This window comes from Glycine max, chromosome 8, assembly GCF_000004515.6.
Source record: "Glycine max cultivar Williams 82 chromosome 8, Glycine_max_v4.0, whole genome shotgun sequence".
NCBI lineage: Eukaryota > Viridiplantae > Streptophyta > Magnoliopsida > Fabales > Fabaceae > Glycine > Glycine max.
In genome coordinates this window covers 3,353,867-3,376,207 of record NC_038244.2, presented here as the reverse complement: position 1 = coordinate 3,376,207, position 22,341 = coordinate 3,353,867, and the positions used below count along the sequence as shown (strand labels likewise).

Here is a 22,341-nt window from a genome sequence, read left to right as displayed (position 1 = left end):
TTATAGGATCATAACCTTAATCTGTAGAACTGTTCAACCTTTCAAAAAGTGATCAATCTCTCATTAATTTTTTAACCTTTTTGTACATGAAGACGAAAATGAACGAAGAAGAAATAATCTCACAGATATAGCTTTTTCCCATTTCCTTCCTTCTATCCCCATTTTGTATCATCATCCAAATTAAAGGACTTAAGAAGCTTCCTGTGTTGCTCTTCATACATATGTCACGGCAGAAAAAGATAACAACTAATCGAATGTAGAATCTTACCTTTTCCAATAGCGCCATATTGCAAAACGAAGACCCAAGTGTAAGCCACGTACTGTTGCTTTACACGCCTTTGTTTCAAATAGACTTTTTAGAAGGTATAACATGCCAAAACTAGTTGTTCCGTCTTTCGGTATTTAAATTACTATTATGGTGAATGGAGTCACTTTTATGGTAGTTTCTTCGTCAATTTCATTCATTTCCCTTATATTCTCATATATTAGTTTTATTTCTTACATTAGCTTTTTAACTACTACTGAATTAGAAATTATAGTACCAACTTAGTAAACTATAAAATTATTTCTAATTCAAGGCCTAATTGATTAAAGTTCTTATCACATGGCCGAATTCACCACATCCATAACCATCGATGTATGTGAGAACCATAAAGTATGTTTGTGGATAATCGTGGATTATAAAGACCACTAAGTATGTTGTTTTTTTGGTCTTCTGATTTTGAGGATAATGAATTAAGAATTCTCTTTATTTGCTACCAATGTTGTAATTTGCAACAGAAGTAGTATGGACGAGAGTTGTCTGTAGCCAGCTAGAAACTGCATTTGTTGTGGATTTCGAGTTAGATATTAGTATTTGTCAAAAAAAGAAGTTAGATGCTGGTGATGATTTGAAATTCCTAGCTATACTCTGGTTCCTATTCATCTATATGGACCGCGTATTTTACCTAATACATTTAAATAAGGCATCAATGACACTCCTCCGAAATTTAACAAAGATGTTAAATGTATTGATAAATGCAAACCATAAAGCCAAACCTATAAACAAGAAAGCCAAAAGCAAAATTAAATGTACATAATGAAGGATTAATGTAGTGATGCTCTCTGTGAAGCCAATCTGTATTGCCAGCCTAACAAGCTATTAATCCAAAGTTAAAGAAGAAATTGTCATGGAGATCATACTCAAATCCATTACTGCACCTGTTCTTGGAACCATACCCAAGCTGGAAATTAAAAATTAGAAGTCTACTCTCAAACAAGAGAGTAATTAAGTTAGCGGTTAACGTAGTCAGAATGGTTGATAGCAAAATCTCCTACAAAGAAAATATATATACCATGCCTAAAACTAAAGCTGAAGACCATAATGATACATGAAAGGAGTGGGAAATGGTAGGAGACATCAATCCTCTTCGTTTTTTAGACTCATACATATTTCTTTATTTAGACAATCAGATTTGTAATATATAATTTAAAGTTTTATAGCTTTTTATTCAGTTCAGTTCTGTCATACTACAACCAAGTTTTGCAAAGTAATTTAAGCTTAATTCGGCTATAAAAAACAAATTACTAGGTCATCTGGTCATGCAATTAATATTACCACAATGTAATTGAAACAAACAATAACATTGACTTTTTCATAGTGATTTTTATGCCGGATTTGTTATTACTGCTCATACATTTTCAGGAGCATGAAGATGGAATATATTAAATTTACAGCTTTTTCCATTAAGTCTCTTTTTTTTTAGAAAAAAAATCAATCTTTTTAATATAAAGGTAGGTTACATGATGCGCAGCATTAAGATACCAAATTCAAATTGGTAGTTAGGCTTAAAATTTTTATTATCATCCTCTAGTTCCTTTTTTTATGACCCTGCTTACATTCGTCTTCACTTTAATGCCACTCTTTGCTCAATGCAATCATTTCTACTTCCCTATGAATTTGTTAGTGCAAGAATATCCAATGAACACGACAGGATTTCATAACTTTTGTCACGGATATGGTATCGTATGTTCTACATTCTGCTTAAGAAAGGAGAGACAAGAAATGTTTCCATAATAAAGATTAGTAAAGGATTAATAAAGTAAGTAATGATGCTAACTGGTGCCAAGAATTACATATACTAGGACAAAAACAAGTTTCTTTATTAAAAGCGAACCCCAAAAGCAATAGATGATGAAGGAAATAGATAAAGATGGGAAGAACGAAGAATCCGGAGGGATCTCGTGAACATTGTTTACTTCTGAGGACCATGGTTCTGTAATTATTAGTACTTTATACCAATATCTAATCCCATCCTTTTCTCTTAAATTAATGGCACATTGGTCTTCTTCTTATAGTAAAATAATAGAGTAATGATGATACTTCCTTAATCATTGCAAGATTATAATTTGGCATCTTTAGTATTCAATGTTTTCTTTTATCAAAAAACATATCTCATGAAAATTACAGAGTATAGTGCTTGGTCAAACTTGAGTAGGTACGTTTTTTTGCCCATCTTCAGATTAGAATAGAAAATAAAAGGCCATACAGGATTAGCTTCCGTAATTGAGATAGGAAGATAATTAAGTAACAATTAGTAAAACTAATTATTATAACGACTTCCAAATTTATATAAAACAAAATGGGTATAGATCTGTCAAACTGTAATGTTGAGATTAGCAGTACTGTGCTGTCTTTCATATAGATATAACCAATGGACTAAGTACAAAATTTTACATGCTAAGATGAATTTTGAACTCATATCATATAATTTTCAAGAGGGAGGTATTTTCCATCGGGTTGTATATTTTGATTCAACAATTTCGGATTATTAAAAAAGATGAAAAAACAGAATTCATGAATTAACACCTGCATGGAACATAACATATCTGGTATGATTATAATGGCCACACAGGGTAAAGAAATATTAGCGATAGACCAATGACCATGTCATTAGTCACAAATGACAACAAACTGGGACACCGATTTGACAGAAATTTTATCTTCTTAATCTCACTTTTCAGATCGAAAGTAAAGTTCTTCATCGTGATTTAATATAAAAAATATAAAGTAAGTAAAAACTCTAATTAATCATAACCATCAAAGGCTATAACAAAGCATGCATGCTGCACCTTTCACTAAAGTGTTCAGTATTTGTACACATCGGTGGACACTAGACAAGAAAACGAATGGTCATTAGAGAGTGGAATCTTTGAGGCTTTTCTCCTTATTGCAACCCTTGTGTAACTTGTTTCATGGAACAACTTTTTTCCATAATATATTTCTATCTATACCTTCGCTGGTGTTCTTTATATAAAGGGGACTATGCGGGAAACTTAAAAGATAAGAATAAGATCGATTGATTACAAAAAGGACATATGAGACTAAGAGTAGCAAAAGAGCTACCGAAAGACAAGTAATTTACCAGAGAAAAAGCAAAGGCAAAAGTTCAATCCCAGTACTGTGCACATATTATATTCTTTATTTACCACCTGCATAATTCAGAAAAGAGATGATGCATTAATTAATGTAACAATGACCAATTAAATACTTAAAAATGACCAATTAAATACTTAAAGGAGAATACACAGTTACACACATATATATGTACCAGAAAAACCATACCTTTGTGCTTTTCGCAGACCTTGGACAAGAAGGAAAGGAAAACGATGATCAGAGCAACCCCCGCAATGAGTCCAATTAAAATAGCGAGTGTCTTCTCGATCTCATCATCATTGTGATTGCTATCATCTACATTGTTGAAATTAAATAAGAAAATTAAGCATCTCATGTTCAATCTCAATGTTTAAAATAAGTGCTGTAATAGTATATACAATGAAATTTAGTTCTTTTACAGTGTTACGGGACTTGTTATGCCCTGAATTTTTTTTTCACATGTGCGTTACTGCAGTTATATGTAATGTTATGCGAACTCATGTCAGATTAAAGATTTTATTTAGTAATTTTTAAAAAAATAATAAAATTAAAAATATTATTTATTTCAATTTTTTTTAGATACCACAACCCATCTTAAATAACACATCCAAAAATCAGTAAGAACTTTATTACCATCTGACTTAATTGTATTAAGTGTAATATGCTTTTTTATCCTGTTTGACGATAATATCATTTCATGGATCGTGATTGACTAATTGTTCTTTCCATACATAGGATTCTTCATCAAATCAAAGCGGCACATCATTGTCAAACAGGGTGTTACTGGAATGTTAGCATATATGCATATACATATGCATTTACCCTGGCACAAAGACAATCCAAATACTTTGACGAGGCAAAATCATAATAAAATAGATCGAGCAAAATTTTGAATATCTCCTTTTTCCCTTTTTAAGTCTCCTCGTTTGCAGAGCCTAAAGAATAACTTTAATAAAGAATGTAAAAGGAGCACAGGAGCAGTGAAGCAAAATAGTAAAAGATTCAGATACAAAGCTTCTAGAAAGAATAAAATGATGATAATCACCAAACGTTGAATAAATAATTAGGTTTACTAAAAAAGATAATTAGATCACGTAAATCAAACTACTTAACCCATCATGGTTCATTGACACGTACTATAGTTTTAACAGCGACAATTAGCCATGACATACAAAATCTATATGTAATGGAAATTTCCGATCTAGGACGCAAAAATGAAACGATCCAAACAAGAGAAGCCTTGCGTACAAGTACTAACTTTCTCTTCTTCTTTTTTTTTTTTACAAAGAAAAAGTAAAAAGTAAAATTGAATATTTAAAATTAATTAAGTTTTTAAAAAATTTCTTTAATCAAATAAAAAACACATGGTCTTACCTAGCTACGGCTCTCTTTTCCCTGTTGAAACATAATTTAACAGTGACAGACAGTAGATAATAAAAATATAGAAAAATAAAAAAAGAAAAAGAAGTATCTAGACTAAATTGAGTTTCCACAGGAAATTGAATTATCCATATTAATGAATGAATTAGTAACAGAGACAGAGAAGCAAGGAAAAGGGATGAGAAATTAATTAAAGATTACCATTATTATTAGCACGCGAGCGAGTCCCAGCTTCTGAGTAGCGCGCGTAGCACTTGGCCAAGTAAATCTCAGCCCAGGTAGTGGGCCCGCAATCGGTTTTGAAGCGTTGGATGGAATCAGAAAGACAATCCTGGCACTGGCTGGGACTCAAATCCCCGGTGCACTGCGCCACACCCTGGAAATCCCCATAACCGCTCGTTCTGAATGTCTTGTAAACCCCATCGGACGTCTGCAAATATGCCAGCACAGCTTCTCTCCGGCTCAGCGCATCGGAGGTCAACCCAACGGACGGCCCACATTTCTTGCTGACCAAGGTCTTGTCCTCAACCCCAATGAAGGTGGTGTTGTCGTACTTGACGAAACAGCCGTCGAGCTGCAAGGCACCGCCGCAGGAGGCAAAGCAGAGGGTGCCGAGCTGGGTGACCGCACGCGAGACGCAGCGCGAGCACTGGTCGTTGGGGAGGTCGCCACGGCACTGGAAGAGGCCGTAGACGGTGTCGGAAGAGGCTGGAACGGTGAAGTTGTTGTAGTTGGCGAAGGCCGCAGAGTTGACCAGCGAGGTTAGGAGGGAGTTGACGGTGTTTTCGTAGGCGGAACCCGGCGTGAACTTGGCCTGGGAGCAGCCGCCGAAGATGAAGGTGTCGATCGCGGAGGTTGACGGAGTGGTCATGGCGGAGAAGATTGCCATAAGGAAAAGGAGAACGAGAACCATGTTTGCGTTTCGCATAAGTGAGGAAGAGAAGAGTGCTATGAATCGGTAGTTTGATAGCTAGCTAGGTGAGAGGGTTCTTTCTTGGGACTTGAGAGAGTGTGGTTATGGTCAGGGTTGCTTCGTCGAGAATTTACGTAAGGAAGTCACCAAGTTGATGGAAGAACAAGCTATATATCATAGTGGAAACAAAAGCAAAAGTCGAGTGCTCAATGGTTAAAGTTACTAATACTATAATCTATTCATATCTGTCTGTACATACCATAATATATATATAATATGATGATTATTTTTATATAAGATATATTTTATATTATGTGATGACTTAAAAAAAGGCGATTTTTTTTAACAGATGATGAGATGCTTTATGCTAATATATAGTACGTAGTTTGCTAATTTTCTTTAAAAAATATATATATGAACATTTAAGTTTTAATATTAATCATTTTGAATATAATTTCGGTTCTAGACAAAATATAACCCTATAAAGTAAGCCCTAATTAAAGCTAAACTTATGGTTAAAACATTGTGTCTCTTGTGTTATACAATTATATTTGATTTTTAACCCTTGAGAGGAGTCTCCCTAAATTGTAAATTTGGAAATTCGGTTCCTAATTCTTGAGAAGAATTTGATACAGATGACAATTAATGGTTAATTTCCCGATTCCTCTCGAGATCATAGTTGAGTTCATGGCACAAACTATATGAGACCGGAGATCAATCTTAATGTGTGTTTGAACTAAAGTTTGTAAAATTTTATCAAATTTTACTTTTTTAAATAAAAAAGTTACTTTTAAACATACTTTTGGATTCTTAAAAAAAGAAATCCACAGGCACCTTTAATCCATGAATGTCTACACCTATCCAAATTCAAATGACAAGGAAAAGAGTTATGGAGATTACCACTAATATGGGAAGGCCTAGTTTAGAATAACTTTGTGATTATTAATTAACTTAAATTTTTGTTATTGTTTATGTATAATTATATTACTCTTGGAAGGGAGGTTGGGTTGAGTTAATGAGAACGTGTATTGGTAGAGTATTGTACAGAGCTAATTAAGGTTGAAGTCAAAAGAGTGTTAAGGGGGGCGGGTGATGGTTGACTATAAAGGCATCCAAAGGCCAAAAGGTGGGCTGGGTTTTACCTACTACTTACTATTATTTTAGTATTTGATGGATGGAAGGTCACTCAGAGACTCTGAGTCAGTCATAAAGTTATAACAACTACTGTTTAAAAGAAAAATAATAAATATTAATCTGGTCATTATCTTCTTGTCACTAACAAATTCGCCTTTTAAATGATTGATGATGATCTTTATATAAATATCACTAGAATATATTTCTTATCCTTAAAATGTTTTTGTTTATATGAAGTTTTATATGTTCTTAGTCTTTATGTTTATCCACAGTCGTGTTTTTAATCTTTGATAATTAAAAAAAAACTAAAATTATATTACTTTTGATAAATATAAAAAATAAAAATATATATTAAATTTTATATATGGATTATAATCAACATTTCTAAATATTTTATATATACTTCAACGGTCAACAGATAAAAAGCGGCACGTGGAGTCTTAGAATATGTTATATGGCAATAAAAAATGTTGAACTTGCTATGATTTTGAAACTAAATAAAATCATAAGAAAAGAAGAGAGACCTAAATTAATAGTTTTGTTTTGAAAGAAGAAGAAAAAATGTCACTAGATGGATCCTGGCTTTATATAGAGTGAAGTTGCAATCTAAGTGCCCATCGCATTCAGCTGTATAGGCCACGGTTATTTTGCTAAATGGTTGGTCATGCGATTTTCTTCCATTTTGGAATGAGAACATATATATGTGTATATAAGAAAACTATACTTTTCAGAGGGTTAGGGTTGAATTGGCCTTGATAGGAACAGTTTGTTTGAATACGACGGTGTGACCTTTGGCATATCTGACCCCTTTAATTTCTTTCCACAATATCATTCATTCTCGTAATTATTTGGGTGTTTAAACTGTTTACCCACCACTAGCTACTATTAGAAGTAACAGATTGTTGTTGATTCTGAAAAAGGAAAATAAATAAAGATAAACGGGGATGGAAAGGGAAATTAAAATATTATTACCTTCTGTCAAAAAAATAATTATTACCTTTCTTTGTTCTAACTGTCAATATACCCCTAATAAGAGTGACTTAATAGTAGATATAACTATAAGATAAGTTCTGACTATTGCTTAGTTTAATTTTACAAATTAGCTAGGCTTATAATATTTTTTTTTATATCAAAACCTTACAAGGATAATGTTAGTCATATCTCTAATCATACCAAATCTTTTGAAATTTATTGATTTGAAGGCATTATGTATTATTGACATTTTTTAGAAGTCCAAGTTTCACTAACATATTAATTAAATTCATTTCAACAATAATTTATCACAGTAAAAAATAATTAATATTGACTGTAAAAAAATATTAATTGAATTGAGTCTAGAGAAAAGATATAGTGTTTAATAATATCAAAATATTTAAATTATCATTACAAAATTTATTTATATTTAAGGTTTAATTCTGTGTCTCGAACATGATTGTCTTTAACAAAAAATATTATAATAAATAAAATAAAATAATAATTATGCTTTGGTTTTAGTATAATCTTAAACCTCAATATCTGAAAGTCAAAATCTTATTAATGTAGCTTGAATTTAAAATTAAAATCATTTCAATGTTTTTTTTTCCGTATACATAATTCGAACAAAAGAACATGGAAAAAAAAACTTTGTTGCTTAGATCAACCCTTGTTGGTTAATTTCTATATATATATGTCTGGCTTTGTTGTGTTATGCAGTTTGTTTCAACAATTTTTTTCTTTTTGCTTTAGCTCATTTTTCTAGTTTTAACAAGTTATGATTTATTATTAACAGGTTGATTCGAATGAAATCAAGTTTAATTTTTTTAAGTAAGGTATGAGTTTGATTGTTATGAATGAAAAATAATGTAGCTGAATGATTTTTTAATTAAAAACAATCAATTAAAATTTTCAATCAAAATTAATTTTAAATAAAATAAAATTTACAAATATTTTACATCAATATTATATTGACCTAGATAAATCACGATTTACCAGTTCACAGCATATGTAACAAATTTACAGTGCTATGTTACATTCCATTTGCGGAGTTTAGCTTTATACATGCAATCTTATGAAAACTCTCTTTAGACAAAAAAAAAAATGTATTAAGCTTTAAAAGAAGTTTTAAGTCACACAATTTTCTTCATTTTCTTCAGGAAACAAAAGTATATGGCAGAGGAACACACAGCCTTCATGATGCTCTAATTATTAAACCTACGGACAACAATCATAGAATCTCTCGATCGTTGCTACTATTTTATTTTGGTCCATTATTTTTATAAAATGTATATATAAAATGCACTATCCATTTTATTAATATGTTTTATATTGTTTAAAAGATAAATCACAATTCCTCTTAATAAAATTATGAAAAGAAAAAATACATCTTAATTCAAAAGTTTTTAAAATTAGTGGAATAAAATTCAATTATGATTACCATTTTATGCCATTTTTACACATTTGTACAATTGAACTAATACTATAGGATAATATATCTTACACAAGAAAAGACACATTGGATAATAAAAATAAATTTATAAGAAAAATATAGTTATATTGCCCGATCTGAATCAATGAAAAAAGAGAACTACCTGAAACGTAAAATTTTATTTGATATCGCAAAGATGATACCACATATATAAGGGCTTTTCAAAAGAAGAAAAAAAATGGTGAACATTAATAAAACAATTAATAGAAATTAACATTTGCCATCGCATTTGCTAGCTGGCAATTCTAATTCCCTATGAGACTGGGCCACAAGACACCCCGTGAGTGATGCTCGTGGGTGAAGAAAATTATTTGAGGTAGATGGAGATCTCGTCGTTATTCAATTTATACTCCATTCCCATTTTCACTCAGCTGTTAGAGAGATTAGGTTGTGTTGGTTCGTCTATGCAGTTAGATCCTTTAATTTCAATAATTCATTACTTTTCTTTCAAATTTTAATCGTGATAAAGGTGTTCATATGTTAGTTCCAAATGCTGCAATTCAGTATTTTATTTTTTAAATGCATTGTTTCGTTTTAATATTTTGACTACTCTTTTGCTGAATATTAATGGATTTAAATTAAACACATTGATAATCTAACTATATTTTAGATTGTCATTCAATTATAATTATATATATTTCCATGTATAGCAACTAGCAAGAATGATGATTTTTTGTAATAGCTATTTTAAAAATTATAATCATGCTAATTTTTCGTTAGTTATTTGTGTAAAAGATTTTACACTAATAACACATAAAAGTTAAACTTGATATTTATAGAAACTTTTACTGATATATTTGTTGGATCCGGGTAGGTTCAATTTTTATTGTTTATTTTTGTTTAACACAACACATTTAATAGAAAATCAAGCACACCAAAATCATTAGAATCGATCAAGTAATAGAAAGTTTGAATATCAAACCTCATTCTTGTTATTGTAAAATAAATAAATCCGCACGAACAAAGTTGATAATAAGGCTAGAGCAGAGAGTTCACGCACAAATTTTAAAGAAACTTTTTTTAATCCACAGGCAATGGGGACATGGGACACAGAAAAGAGGATAAATATGTGTTTAATTTTATAAATTAAGGAGAAGATGTACTTAGGTAAATAAACTAGTGAATATCCATCCCGTGTGTTGCAAGCTAAAATTAGTATCATAAATTGAAAGACAAAATAAATTTAAACAGAACGGAAATCATGATAGTCAAATTGAAATATATATATATATATATATATATATATATATATATATATATATATATTATATGGATTAAAAATACTACGGGTTAGTCTTTAAAATAAAAAATTACCAGTAGGATTATTATTCCTTAAAATTTATCATGGATTTTTTGAAATGAAAAAGAAATTAAAATATCAAGATAATAACTATATTGTGTTTTTGGAGTGAAATAGAGGGACACAAATAAGTAGAAAAGAAATCATAATGATAGAAGTAAAACATAATAGAGTAATAATAATGTGTTGTTTGGATAGATAAAAATAAGACTAAAAAAAATCCGTATACTTAGTTGGATAAATAGAAGAGTCAGTGAAAATGAATATAAATAAATAAGTTATATATTATTTTTATACCAAAAAAGTTAAACTTAACTAAAAAGGATTGCAAAATTTACTATATTATTTTTCTGAACATAAAGTTATTTATTATTTTTTATGTTAGAAAAAATTATTTAAATTTTAAGAAAACTAAAACAAAATAAAACAAATATTCCTCTCTATCTCTCTTCTCACACAAATAGTGAAATTTTAACGGTATCCTTCATTATTTAGTAGAGATATTCAATGTGTACTTTTGAGTTTTGAATATAGCTAGAGGAAATTCTAAAATCCTATAGATCATTACTTGCTTTTGTAGAATAAGATTTTAAGAATTTGATAACTTGTTTTACAATTAATGCGTAAGGCACCGCAACTGATTGATGTTTATTAACTGAAAGAAAAGATACTTTTATGTCTAAGCATTATTGTTAGTTGGGCTAATCCTATAGTTGGTAAAAAAGCATAACATGATTGATACCAAAGAAACAAATATGAAATTTGGTAGAAACACAAGGTAAAGCATCGAACTTAAGCGTGAGAAATTCTTACCAGAAGCTACTAGTATTACAATAGCTAGGTTGATTGGACAAAGACAATATACGATAGAGTGAGAAGCTTCGTAGCTCCTTAATAGTCAATTCAACACAACCTTCGTAAGCAAAGCAAACAAAATTGATTGATAAGCAACAAACACTCATGCACATATCACTACCAATAATAATAAATTTCAAACACCTGCAGAAGAACCAAACCATTCTAAGTTCCAACGTTTTTAATTGGTCCTCAAGCATGTGATATGCCTTTTGATTTTTTAATATTATGCGGAGCATTGACTCATTCGGCTAGGTTAGTATTCCACAAACTCGAGGGAAAACTAAACGGTAAAATGCAATTTCTTGTTACCTTTTTTTTTTTTAATTTGTGATTTTAATTTTTATATTTTTTAATTGCAATATTTCAGCCTTGTTAATTGTGTATTCTTTGAATCAATTAAGTTTATTAGCAATTAAATAATTTTTTTAAAAATTTGTCATGTGTGTAATAAACTTTATATACACCGGTGGAAATATAGATGTTATTATGCCTTTATGTATTTTTATTTTGTTATTGAGCTTTCATATGTTAAAATTAATATATTTTTTTATAATTTATCTATTACGTATTAAACTATATATTAATTTTATTATTTACTTTAACACTTGTTTATATTTCTATGACGCAATCACATTCCTATTATGTTAAAGTTATATTATTTTCTCTTGAATTAATATTTGATTTATTATGTGTAACATATTTTGCTTCCAGTTTTTATGTTATAAATAAATATTAGTTCATTTTGAATTTGATGCAAATATCACTTCTAAAATATCATTGATAGTGCTAAAAAAATATTATTATTGATATAAAAATTATGTAGCATTTTTTTATCCTGCAATTCTTACAAATATTTATCCAAGTTAAAAATTTAAGATTTCTTAAATTCAAGCAATTAAGACTTTGACCATGAGGAAACATTATTAATATTTAATTTCAAATTAAATTTAAAGGTAAGATAAAATAATGGGTAAATAAAGTAGACCACAAAAAGAGAAAACTTTACTTTTCTTGTAGTTTCTCACACAGAATTGTAGAAAAATATAAATAATAGATAAATTTAATAAAAAAAGGCAAATAATGAGATAATAATTTTGATACTATTTGACACTTCATGCCTACCTAACACAAAAATAGAATGTAAAAAGAAAAACTAATTAAACTATTTATAAAAAAGTACATTAATAAATCTTTGTCTTTCTATAAATCATTCTAATTCCAATTTTCTTATTCTACAGCCCATCAAAATTCATGTTGTTTTATCTTTATTGAAAGGTTTTTCCGGATATTTGTCTTCTTTGACAAATCAAAATCCATTTCTTTCTTCCAGCTTAAATTCAAAATGCACAAAAAAAATAATCATTTAAAAAAAAAAAAACAGAGTTGCATATACTTTTCATTTTTTCCAACGTAATTTTTTTCATTGTTTAGACATGTTTTTGCTTAAGAGATTTCCACCATTCCCCGCAATGTCCAAATTGATAAAATAAAGACTAATCAAATTCTTCTTTTTTTGAGTAAAACAAAATACCTTAAACCCAAATTGAAAATTTGGGAACAATAAGTCCAAAATGATAAGATGCAAAGAGAGATGGTGGTTCAAACCGCAAGAGAAAAAATTGAAGCAAGTACAACACTGAAATTTGGTGCCCTTGATGTAGATGCAGTATAATAAAATCAAATAAAAATGCTTCAAAAAACCATGTATTCACACGGGACAAAATACTTTAAAAAATAAATAACAAAAAAATAAAAACAAAGGCTTGTAAAAACACATTTGTATTGAAAAAATAATCTCTTGGGTTAAACGTGCATAAGTGCATCCACATCTATATCAACACAATAAAATAAGATATCTCCGTCATCTATTATTATAGATGTGAATAAGTGCGTAAAAGATAATAATCAATAAAAAAATTACACATAATCAATTGTTTGATATTTAAATAAGAATAAATAATTTATGTATTGATAATATAAAAAAAAATTATTAGTATTTTCAATAACAAAAGGTTATTTATCTGATATGTAATCATCTTTATAAAATGATAAATGATAATATATAATTAGTTGATAATGTAAAAAAAATATATCCACAAAATATAAAAATTAAACTCTTAAAATAATTTCACAAAGAATTTAAATTGCACGATTTAATTATTTAAATATAAGGAGCAGAAGTTGCAATTTAATAATTAAGAGAACAGTAATACTGTAAGACACTGTGTGTGATGTTTACTTATTATACCTATACATACATCACATGACACTGGGAATGACAAAATAGATGAATCGGATAGGTTTTAATTTTAATTATAAATATGTCGAATCAAAATAATCTATTAAAATATTATTTAAAAATTTCATTCAATTCGATACATTTTATAAAAATTTATTTGATTCATCCATGAACATTTGTTTCATGCATGACAAACGATTTATATAATGAGAGATAGCAAGAAAGAAAGAAAACATGGCTTCCCTGATCTCATCCCTCCGCCTCTGTTTCATGGAAAAGTTTCATTACGTATTGTAATTTCCACCTATCAATAGCATGAAAAGAAGAGAAGCGAACCGCCAAAACAACTTCAATTATTTTGTCCTCTTTTAACTTGTCGGGCAATAAGAAATTTTATTTATATTCCCACATAAGAACAAAAATAAGAAAAGCGATCAATTAATGGCCTAGACTTCTTTTTATGTTGTTGTAAGTATTACGTAGAACCCTTAAACAACATACGAAAATAGGAATTTTGTTGGGTTTTTTATATATATATATATATATATATATTTGCATTCCCATTTAATAATAGAAGTATTAGATTCATTTTCCAATAATCAAATTGAACAGCCTTACTATCTATTTTTTTTCTTTGTAGAACTTTAGCTCAAGTCAACCGTCAAGGAGTTGGCTATGCCGGTCTTCGTGAATTATGGAGAAGCAACTATAGTACTCTCAATAAAGTATTAATTAGTTTGAAATATCATCACCTTAATTAGTCAATATAATAAATTCTGCAAACTTAATTCAAAAGCTATATGATAAGTAATTACCAGTCAATTATATGGCTTTGGGATTGTCAATCTTACGTCTTACTTTCATATGAATCCGTGAAATTATTACTTAGAAAGTTTGCTCCAAACTCTGAGACCGAATTTCCCCTCTCCATATAGAAAGATTTCCATTTTCAGAGTTTGGAATATAAATCCCAATTAGCAAAATAATTTTGTTTTGTATTAATTAATATAAGCTTGTAATTGAATAAGATGAAGTTGATTGATGCCTACGTATCAAACAAGGTCCCATTATTGACTAAATAGAAACAGAATTCCTTCAAACCCGTCTAAGCACAATCTTTATACCTGGTCAGGTCGTTGTTGTATGAAAAATGACACATTAAATACATCTCTTTTCCCCTAGCTCATCAAATAGTAAAAAGGAAGGGTGAAAATAATCATAGTTTGATTCAATGATTGACTATATATTAATATATATCAAACCATGCACTTAGCATTCGAAGTATTGTTTAAGTTTCATTCTTTCTCTCTCACTGAGTGACACACATGGTTGGTGGGTGCAGTGCCACATTCACATTGGTAAGGAGTGTGCATTGGGAGTTCCATCAAAGGAAAAAAGAAAAGCGAAAGAGCATTGGAAGAGAGAAGGGAAGGTCACCTCAGGTTCAATAATGAAGGGCATAGGTTTCACTATCTTTGATAAAAATATTTTGTTTACATTATTCTGTTTACATGAGAAGTTATGAGGATTTTTGTCTTTGCCTTGTGATGTGCCACCACAAGAACACATCACTACAACTCTACATTAGGCTTTCTGCCTCAACTTCCGACCAAAAAGCCAATTTCATTTTGCCCTTATGGATAAGGTTTTGCATGAGTTATACCATCGCACCGAATGGCTTTCCCTTTACATTACATAAATAAATGCGATCAACCCCATTGCCGAATTTAGCGTTGATTGAATCTCTGTCCGCTGGCCAACCTCATTTTGTATCATTAGCCTATTATACTAATACTACACACAAACTGGGAACACACAGACATAAATTATTGAAAAACCCATACTGCTTATTGCTAGCTATATTACTTTGGATTCAGCGTATCCACATCCACGTCAAAGTGCCATTTCTATCTCATTCATTATTATTGTTTCATGTACTAGTAAATGTTCATCAATGTAGTGTACCTCCCATAACAAAGTTTTAAATACCATACTCAAAACTTGGTCTCTGTATACGATAAAAAAATGTATATAAATTTAAAAATTTGGGGGCTAAATTTTTTGGGACTAAAATTAGCATTAACCCAATTAAAATTGTATCTCACATCAAATGTCAGTTATCACACGTAGAATGTGCAGTTCAGAAAATGAAAGGATGGACGTTTTTCCTTTTCTCTTTTCTTCTGTAAATTAGTGCTGTAGACAGCTCCACATTCGTATCACTCGTACCCATAAAGACTCTTATACTCACGTGTCCCTGCCACTCATTATTCAGAATGCTTGGTGAATAAAATTGACAAAATGTTTTCTTACCCATATGATCATGTGTTGCATCCATCTTCACACAAAAATAAATGGAACAAAATTTGCACTACACTATGATTCGTATGGCCGCGACGATGAAAAAACATGTCAAATTAGATGAATCGTAACACGATTCTTGCAATACATCAATGATCATATTATCTGATTATAATTCTACTACGTATGTTTTTTTTTCCTTTCTGGCACGGATTGGTTTATGATATTAATATTATTACCTTCCGCCTTATGTCTTCTGATAATAACTGTGTGGTAAACATTTCGGGGTCATTTTAAAAGAGTGGATAAATTATAATAGAATGGTCAAAAGAAGATTTTTTTTATTTTAAAATGTGGTGAGGGGTCAGGTCCACCATGGAATCATTGGCTGAAAGTGTTGATGGGAGTTGTAGAATGCAAGTGTTTTCTACAGAAGGAATTGGGTCTTGCGGCTACGTTTTATTTTGTGGAAACAAGATCTGGTGTCGAAGAGTGGTGTTGAACAAGTGGAGTTTGAACTGCATCATAACCCTCAAAATGCAATAATTGCAGACAAGACAATCCAGCGTGCTACATTTCCATATAGACCTTCAAATTCCTTTCACTACATTGTTGGCTAATGGTGTGGGAGAGAGGCTGTGCTGGAGGCATAGACAATCAAGTAAAATTCAATCCATAAAATTATTTGATCTATGGATAACATAACTATGGTAAACTTCGTAATGTCTGAGCAATCATTATCGCAAGACATAAAAATGAAGGTGGAGATGCTAAGGAGAATTGAAGTTAAAGAAGAACTGAAAAAGAGAGCCCTTGTGAGGAAACTTAAGACAAACTTACATTCTTCAACAAATTTACAATAGCTATCCCTTGGTGCATCATATCTGTATTTTTCAATTTAAAGTTTTAACTTCAGTGCCGCATCTCTCTAGACCCCTTCGTAGACATTAACACCACCACACATTCCCACGATATTTTTATTTTAAAAAACCTCCGAATTCTTTGAAAGGTTACTTGGGAGAAGATTATTCCTTTGGAAACAAAGTCATTCCAAGTAAATTTATCATCAAAATGACAAGGATGGGAAAGTCAACAAATAGAACAAAATTTACTGTAAGCCTATGTGATCTAGACGACCTCCAGAATGAAGAAAAGTAGAAATATAACAAATAAAAATTAGCAATATTAATTAGTATTTTTAATTATCCATTCCGTTCATTATCCAAACAATGAAATAAGAATTTTGTTTCATTCAATTTTATCATATCCGTTCCATTATGTTTCATTCCACTCATTCAATTCTAATCCATTCCCTCCCATATTTTTCTATCAATTCAAATATAGCCTAAAAGATAATGAAAAATAAGAAATATAATCTTGAAGGATATTTTAAAATATAATCATTAATAAGATTTTTTTTTATAATCTGACACTTAATATGACCTAATTGTCATATGGTAAAAGCACCAGGATGTTTTGGAAACGAAGTTGGAAAACAATTCAATGATATATTGAATGTTATCCCACAATATTAGGATCAAAGTGTGCATACGGTTCACACCTACACAGATGAATACATATACACTTCCAAATTAGAAACCGCTGTAAAATCAGTTTCAACATCATTGACTGTAAATTTTCAAGGATACGTAGTCGCTCTTTAATTGCTCCATGTTACATAAGCAAATGGTCCATAATTACATTTATAAATGTGTTAACCCACAAAAGGGATTATCTATTGAATATAACTATTTACATTATTATTCTTTGATTCTCACCTGAATTACATGATACAACATCTCAGCACCAGCCCCTTTTGATCAATCCTGCCATCTTCATTGCCTAAAAGTCATACACACGATTCAGCTTCATCATACACTTTATGATTCATAGAGAAATGCAAACCTTCTAACAACCGACTACAAGTTCCAACAATGTCATATCACGGCAGCTTATAATCCAGTCATCACAAGATAAAAGCTAGGAGCCTAGGAGTTTAAATTTTTTATCCAGATAATGTAAGTTTTCTTACACTAATTCAGTGACATGGTTTACTTCCTAGTGTTGCAAACTAAATGGGACTGTTGGATTAAATGACACCAAGTATTGAATTTAGTAAAATGACATCTGTAATAACATTTTATCAACCCAACTGTTGAATTATGTTGTATAAATGCAATGACCATAAACATAAAATTTTACATGAATTAGACATTCATAGATGTGAAATCAAATTGTAACCATTTAATTATATTTTAAAAAACATGTTAAAGTTAAAATAAAGGCAGATGATGAAATATCAATTTTTTTACGATACATGACGATAGTGTGTGTACTTCAACTTCTTTTTATTATGTGTAATATCATGAAAAAAGATAATAATTCTTTTGTAAATTATCAATATAAATAAATTTATAGTTACATACTAATCATACATTAGGCACTGAATTGGTAATTTTTAGCTAAAATACTTGTCAAAGATTCAAGTCTATAAATATCAAATCCTGGGAATACCCACAAATGTAATGCAGTGTATCAACTAACAAAACAAGGTGTCTACCAACAAAAATTCTTAATAAGATGACTAGCACAGAACAATTCATTTGAAAATTATATTCTTGAAATAGCTCATAAGTAATTAGGCATGTCTTCATGTTTTCAATTACCTCTATTCCAAAGCTCAACAGGATCAACACTCTCAATAATCTTTGACAATTAATATTCAATCACTTAACCAACAAATACATAAAGTTCACATCCAATCACTTATCCAATAGCTAAAATAAAGATTACATTATAAATAAACTATCAAGTAACAACAATCAGAAATAAGATTGACACACCTTCAGGTGGCTGAGCTAGCTTCCGATTTTGTGGAGACATCATTTCTTTCTTCAATTGCATCAAAATGTCTTCCATTGTACACTCTCTTTGCCAATTAGCAAGCATAGGAAACAAATGTGGCTCAACCTGGTAATTTAGATATTTATAAGTTCAAATTCAATCACAAGTACAAGGAATCCTTTGTGAAAATGTTACCTACCACTCCAGTTTCTTGGTTGACACAAGTCATGTTAATCCTAGTCTGAAATCTAACAGTTGGTGGATTGTCTGGATAATCCTTGCCACAAAATAATTTCAGCTGGTAGATACGCCCTTCATGAACGCCCTTCAAGATGGACAAGAAAAATTCATCATATCAATATATTGCTTTGGCAGACACAGCTGGTTACACCTAACAACTAGAAAGCAGTACATACTTCCTTTGTATGGAATTAATTTATTAAGAAAAAAACTAGTGGTGATAAAAGTAATTCAGATAATGGAAGATAGTAAAAAATTATCTTGGAAAGATGATATGGATTTAATTACTTAGAAATATTAACCTCTATATTTTAAACCATGTTAGCTCTGAATTACATGGTTCCACAAGAAAAGAAAAAAGACTCTAAAGGAAAATGATATTGCCCATAAGGTCATGACCATTTAGTTGCCAAAGCAATGTTCTTGGAAACCAAACCCATGGTACCCACACCAAAGTTTGCTAACATAAGTTAACAAGGATGAAGTGTATTTTTGATAAAAATGGAAAAGCATAAATAGAGAGCCGTAGACTCTTAAATTTCTATAAAAATAATAAGTTCTGCAATTTTGCAAAGATGTTATCATTGTAACAGAATTTCTCCAAAGAACAGAAAAGCTTACACCAGGGGGGCCAATAATAGTCCCAGTCCAGGACTGCATGTAGATATCATCAGCATCATCCATTCCGTAGCTAACAGTTCCATCTCCAATTCCCTTCTCACCTCTCTCAAGCTCTTCCAATAATCTGAAATTCCTAGGAACTGCGAACATAGACCAAAAATTTTAACAAGATAGGTGCAAATTACAAATTTACAAAAAAAAAAGAAGTTACAATAAAAGATGAACACAATCAGTGATAAGTTACATTTACAAGTAAGTTAGAAAAATATGCAAAAACATTAAGTTGCATCATAATCTTGAGTATATATTTGGTCACTTCTCAATATCTGAGTTCACATATCCACTATGATTGATAAAAGGAGAATGACCTGATCCAAATACTGTCAATTTTAGTACCAAAGTTATTGACCCAATGACAGCTCAAAAGTTGTTGGTCTGATTTTAGCTCAAGAGTGATCAAGCTGGCTTGGTATTAGCCCACATGTGATCAAGCTTGCCTGATTGCAGCTGAAAGCAAGTGACCCAATTTCAGATTATTAATAATAGCCTAATAGGTCCCAATTGACCTGCCTGACTCTTGTCTATTGTTCCTTCAAATCCAATAAAAGAAAGAACCAACGTCAACACAGAAATCCCATTAACTGATCTTTAGAAGAGTGACATTTCTTACAGTACATGTTACACAAAATTACGCTTAGCTGAATAGGGCTGTTATTAGTTAGGTTTCATCTTCCTGCTCATCATATGCCGCCAGCACCACTACCAGCACATTCTTCCCCTGCTTCATCTCAGCAACTGGCAAATTTGTGTGCTCTCATTTCCTCCTTTTTTTCGTTTTTGCAATTCAATGGCAATTCCTCCATTCAATGTGTTTATTTTCCCCCCCTCATATTTCATTAAGTTCAAGAAGTTGGTTCACCATTTTGCAAGATCTGAATTGCATTCCAGATCACAAAAGTACCACAATTTAGTTTTGAAATTTTGCTATATAGCCATATAGGACAAGGGTGGTAGGAGCAAATTTAGCAACTATGATGGAGAGAGTAAATGAGACAAAAGAAAAGGAAAGATTTCAAAGAAATAGGATTTGCCTTAATCACATCCTCCCAAAATCAAAAGCAAAACCATTCCCCAGAAAAGGTTAAAATGAGGGGTGTACCAACAAATACAACTACCAAAAACTGACATGTGAAATGCCACCCATTCTAATGAAGTTCATGTAACTACTAATTTTCAATAACACAGGTCGAACAGAAGCTTCAACCAATTAACCAATGACCACTAAGGAAATATTTTTAGACACCAGATTCCCCAGGGCCAGTCTAATCCATGCTGCTTCAAAAGTCATAAAAGACATTTCCTAGCAGACAACATGATCCCTCCTATGATCTCCTTCTCCTGACAAAAGAAAGTTTTTCATAATCTCCTCAATCTTTTGCATCACATCCCCAGAATAAGTGGATATACAAGTTTGTATATGTAATGACCATTTACTTTAAGAAAGATAGAAGTTTTTTTTTTAAAAAAAAAAAATTAATTGAGAATTACATGACCATTTTGACCCTCTGCTTTTTCCAAATTTTACTTCCTCTCAACTCTTTCAATCTTTGTATTTCAATTATTTCCTAACCTTGCACACAATTGTGAGCTCATTCTAATATAGTGCCAGGGAAGATGCAATTAAATATCCAGAGAATATGCCAGAGCATGGTGTCTAAGTTAACTAAGCAGCAAAGAATTTATGTACAATCTCAGCAAGGAACAACACTGGAAAAAAAATGCTAATAAATATAAACAAAAAGAACTCAAAGTTTATTATTACGAACTACTCTTTAAAATCAAAGTTTTTTTCCTTTTTCATATTTTTGTTTTGTTTTGGTCCCCCTGTTTGTTTATCATAACACTAGTTAGTGGTTTATCTAAACGATATAGCTCATATTCCACACAGCTCCAAACAGAAAGTAATTGTATCACCATTAGCCATATTATATACAATAGCAGCCGAAGCATTTCAAAGAATATCAAATAGAAATTATAGCCAAAAAGACATAATTAGCGAAGCACAAGAGTGAGTACTTGATAGAGAGAAGGGAAAAAAGATAATAGGAAATGAAGAGGTTGAATACTGACCGACGACAGTGGAACCTTCAGAACCCATGTTAGAGGATGAATTGGAATTGGAAGGGGGTAGGGTTTTGGAATTGTAGAGAGAGATAGAAATCAGAATTAGAATAGAAGAGAGAGAATGTGACTCAAGTCTAAGAGCTGTTGGGAAAAGTAGAAGGTCCGTTACACGTAACAATATAATAATATAATACTCACCTAGGCCGCTAGGCTAAGTGCGTCTTTAAATTAATTAGGCATATGTTACTTCTTCAGATTAAAAGCTAGCCCCAAATTGGAAAATGGACAACTCAAGCAAAATTAGTCATTCAACCTGAAAAATATAAATAACATATTTTTAAAACAAAAAAAAATAATAAAATATAAAAAATTATAAACTAGCATTTTAAAAAATATTATTTTAAGTAGTATTTCAAAAAATAACAGAAAATACCTATTACCGAACAAATTTTTTTTAAAAATTGTTTATTAAATAATCAAACAATTTTTTTAGTTATTAAAAAAAATT

The 22,341-nt window shown here is 30.6% G+C and overlaps 2 protein-coding genes across 3 annotated transcripts; both read right to left on the bottom strand.

Moving 5' to 3' along the window:
* Positions 1–3,087: 3,087 nt before the first annotated feature.
* On the bottom strand, positions 3,088–5,950 carry LOC100781414 (plasmodesmata-located protein 6). Its single transcript, XM_003530680.5, has 3 exons — positions 4,997–5,950; positions 3,605–3,730; positions 3,088–3,471 (listed from the first exon to the last, which is right to left on the bottom strand). The coding sequence occupies exons 1-3, from the start codon at positions 5,721–5,723 to the stop codon at positions 3,461–3,463; spliced, it is 864 nt and encodes a 287-aa protein (XP_003530728.1). The 5' UTR covers positions 5,724–5,950; the 3' UTR covers positions 3,088–3,460.
* An 11,697-nt stretch (positions 5,951–17,647) lies between these two features.
* Positions 17,648–21,958, bottom strand: LOC100820440 (ubiquitin-conjugating enzyme E2 variant 1B-like). 2 transcript variants are annotated; one of them, NM_001254495.2, is given in 5 exon segments: positions 17,648–17,846; positions 18,848–18,974; positions 19,048–19,173; positions 19,710–19,849; positions 21,840–21,958. In NM_001254495.2, coding segments are annotated over 5 exon segments (480 nt in total). In that variant the 5' UTR covers positions 21,868–21,958; the 3' UTR covers positions 17,648–17,787.
* Between the last annotated feature and the right edge of the window lie 383 nt (positions 21,959–22,341).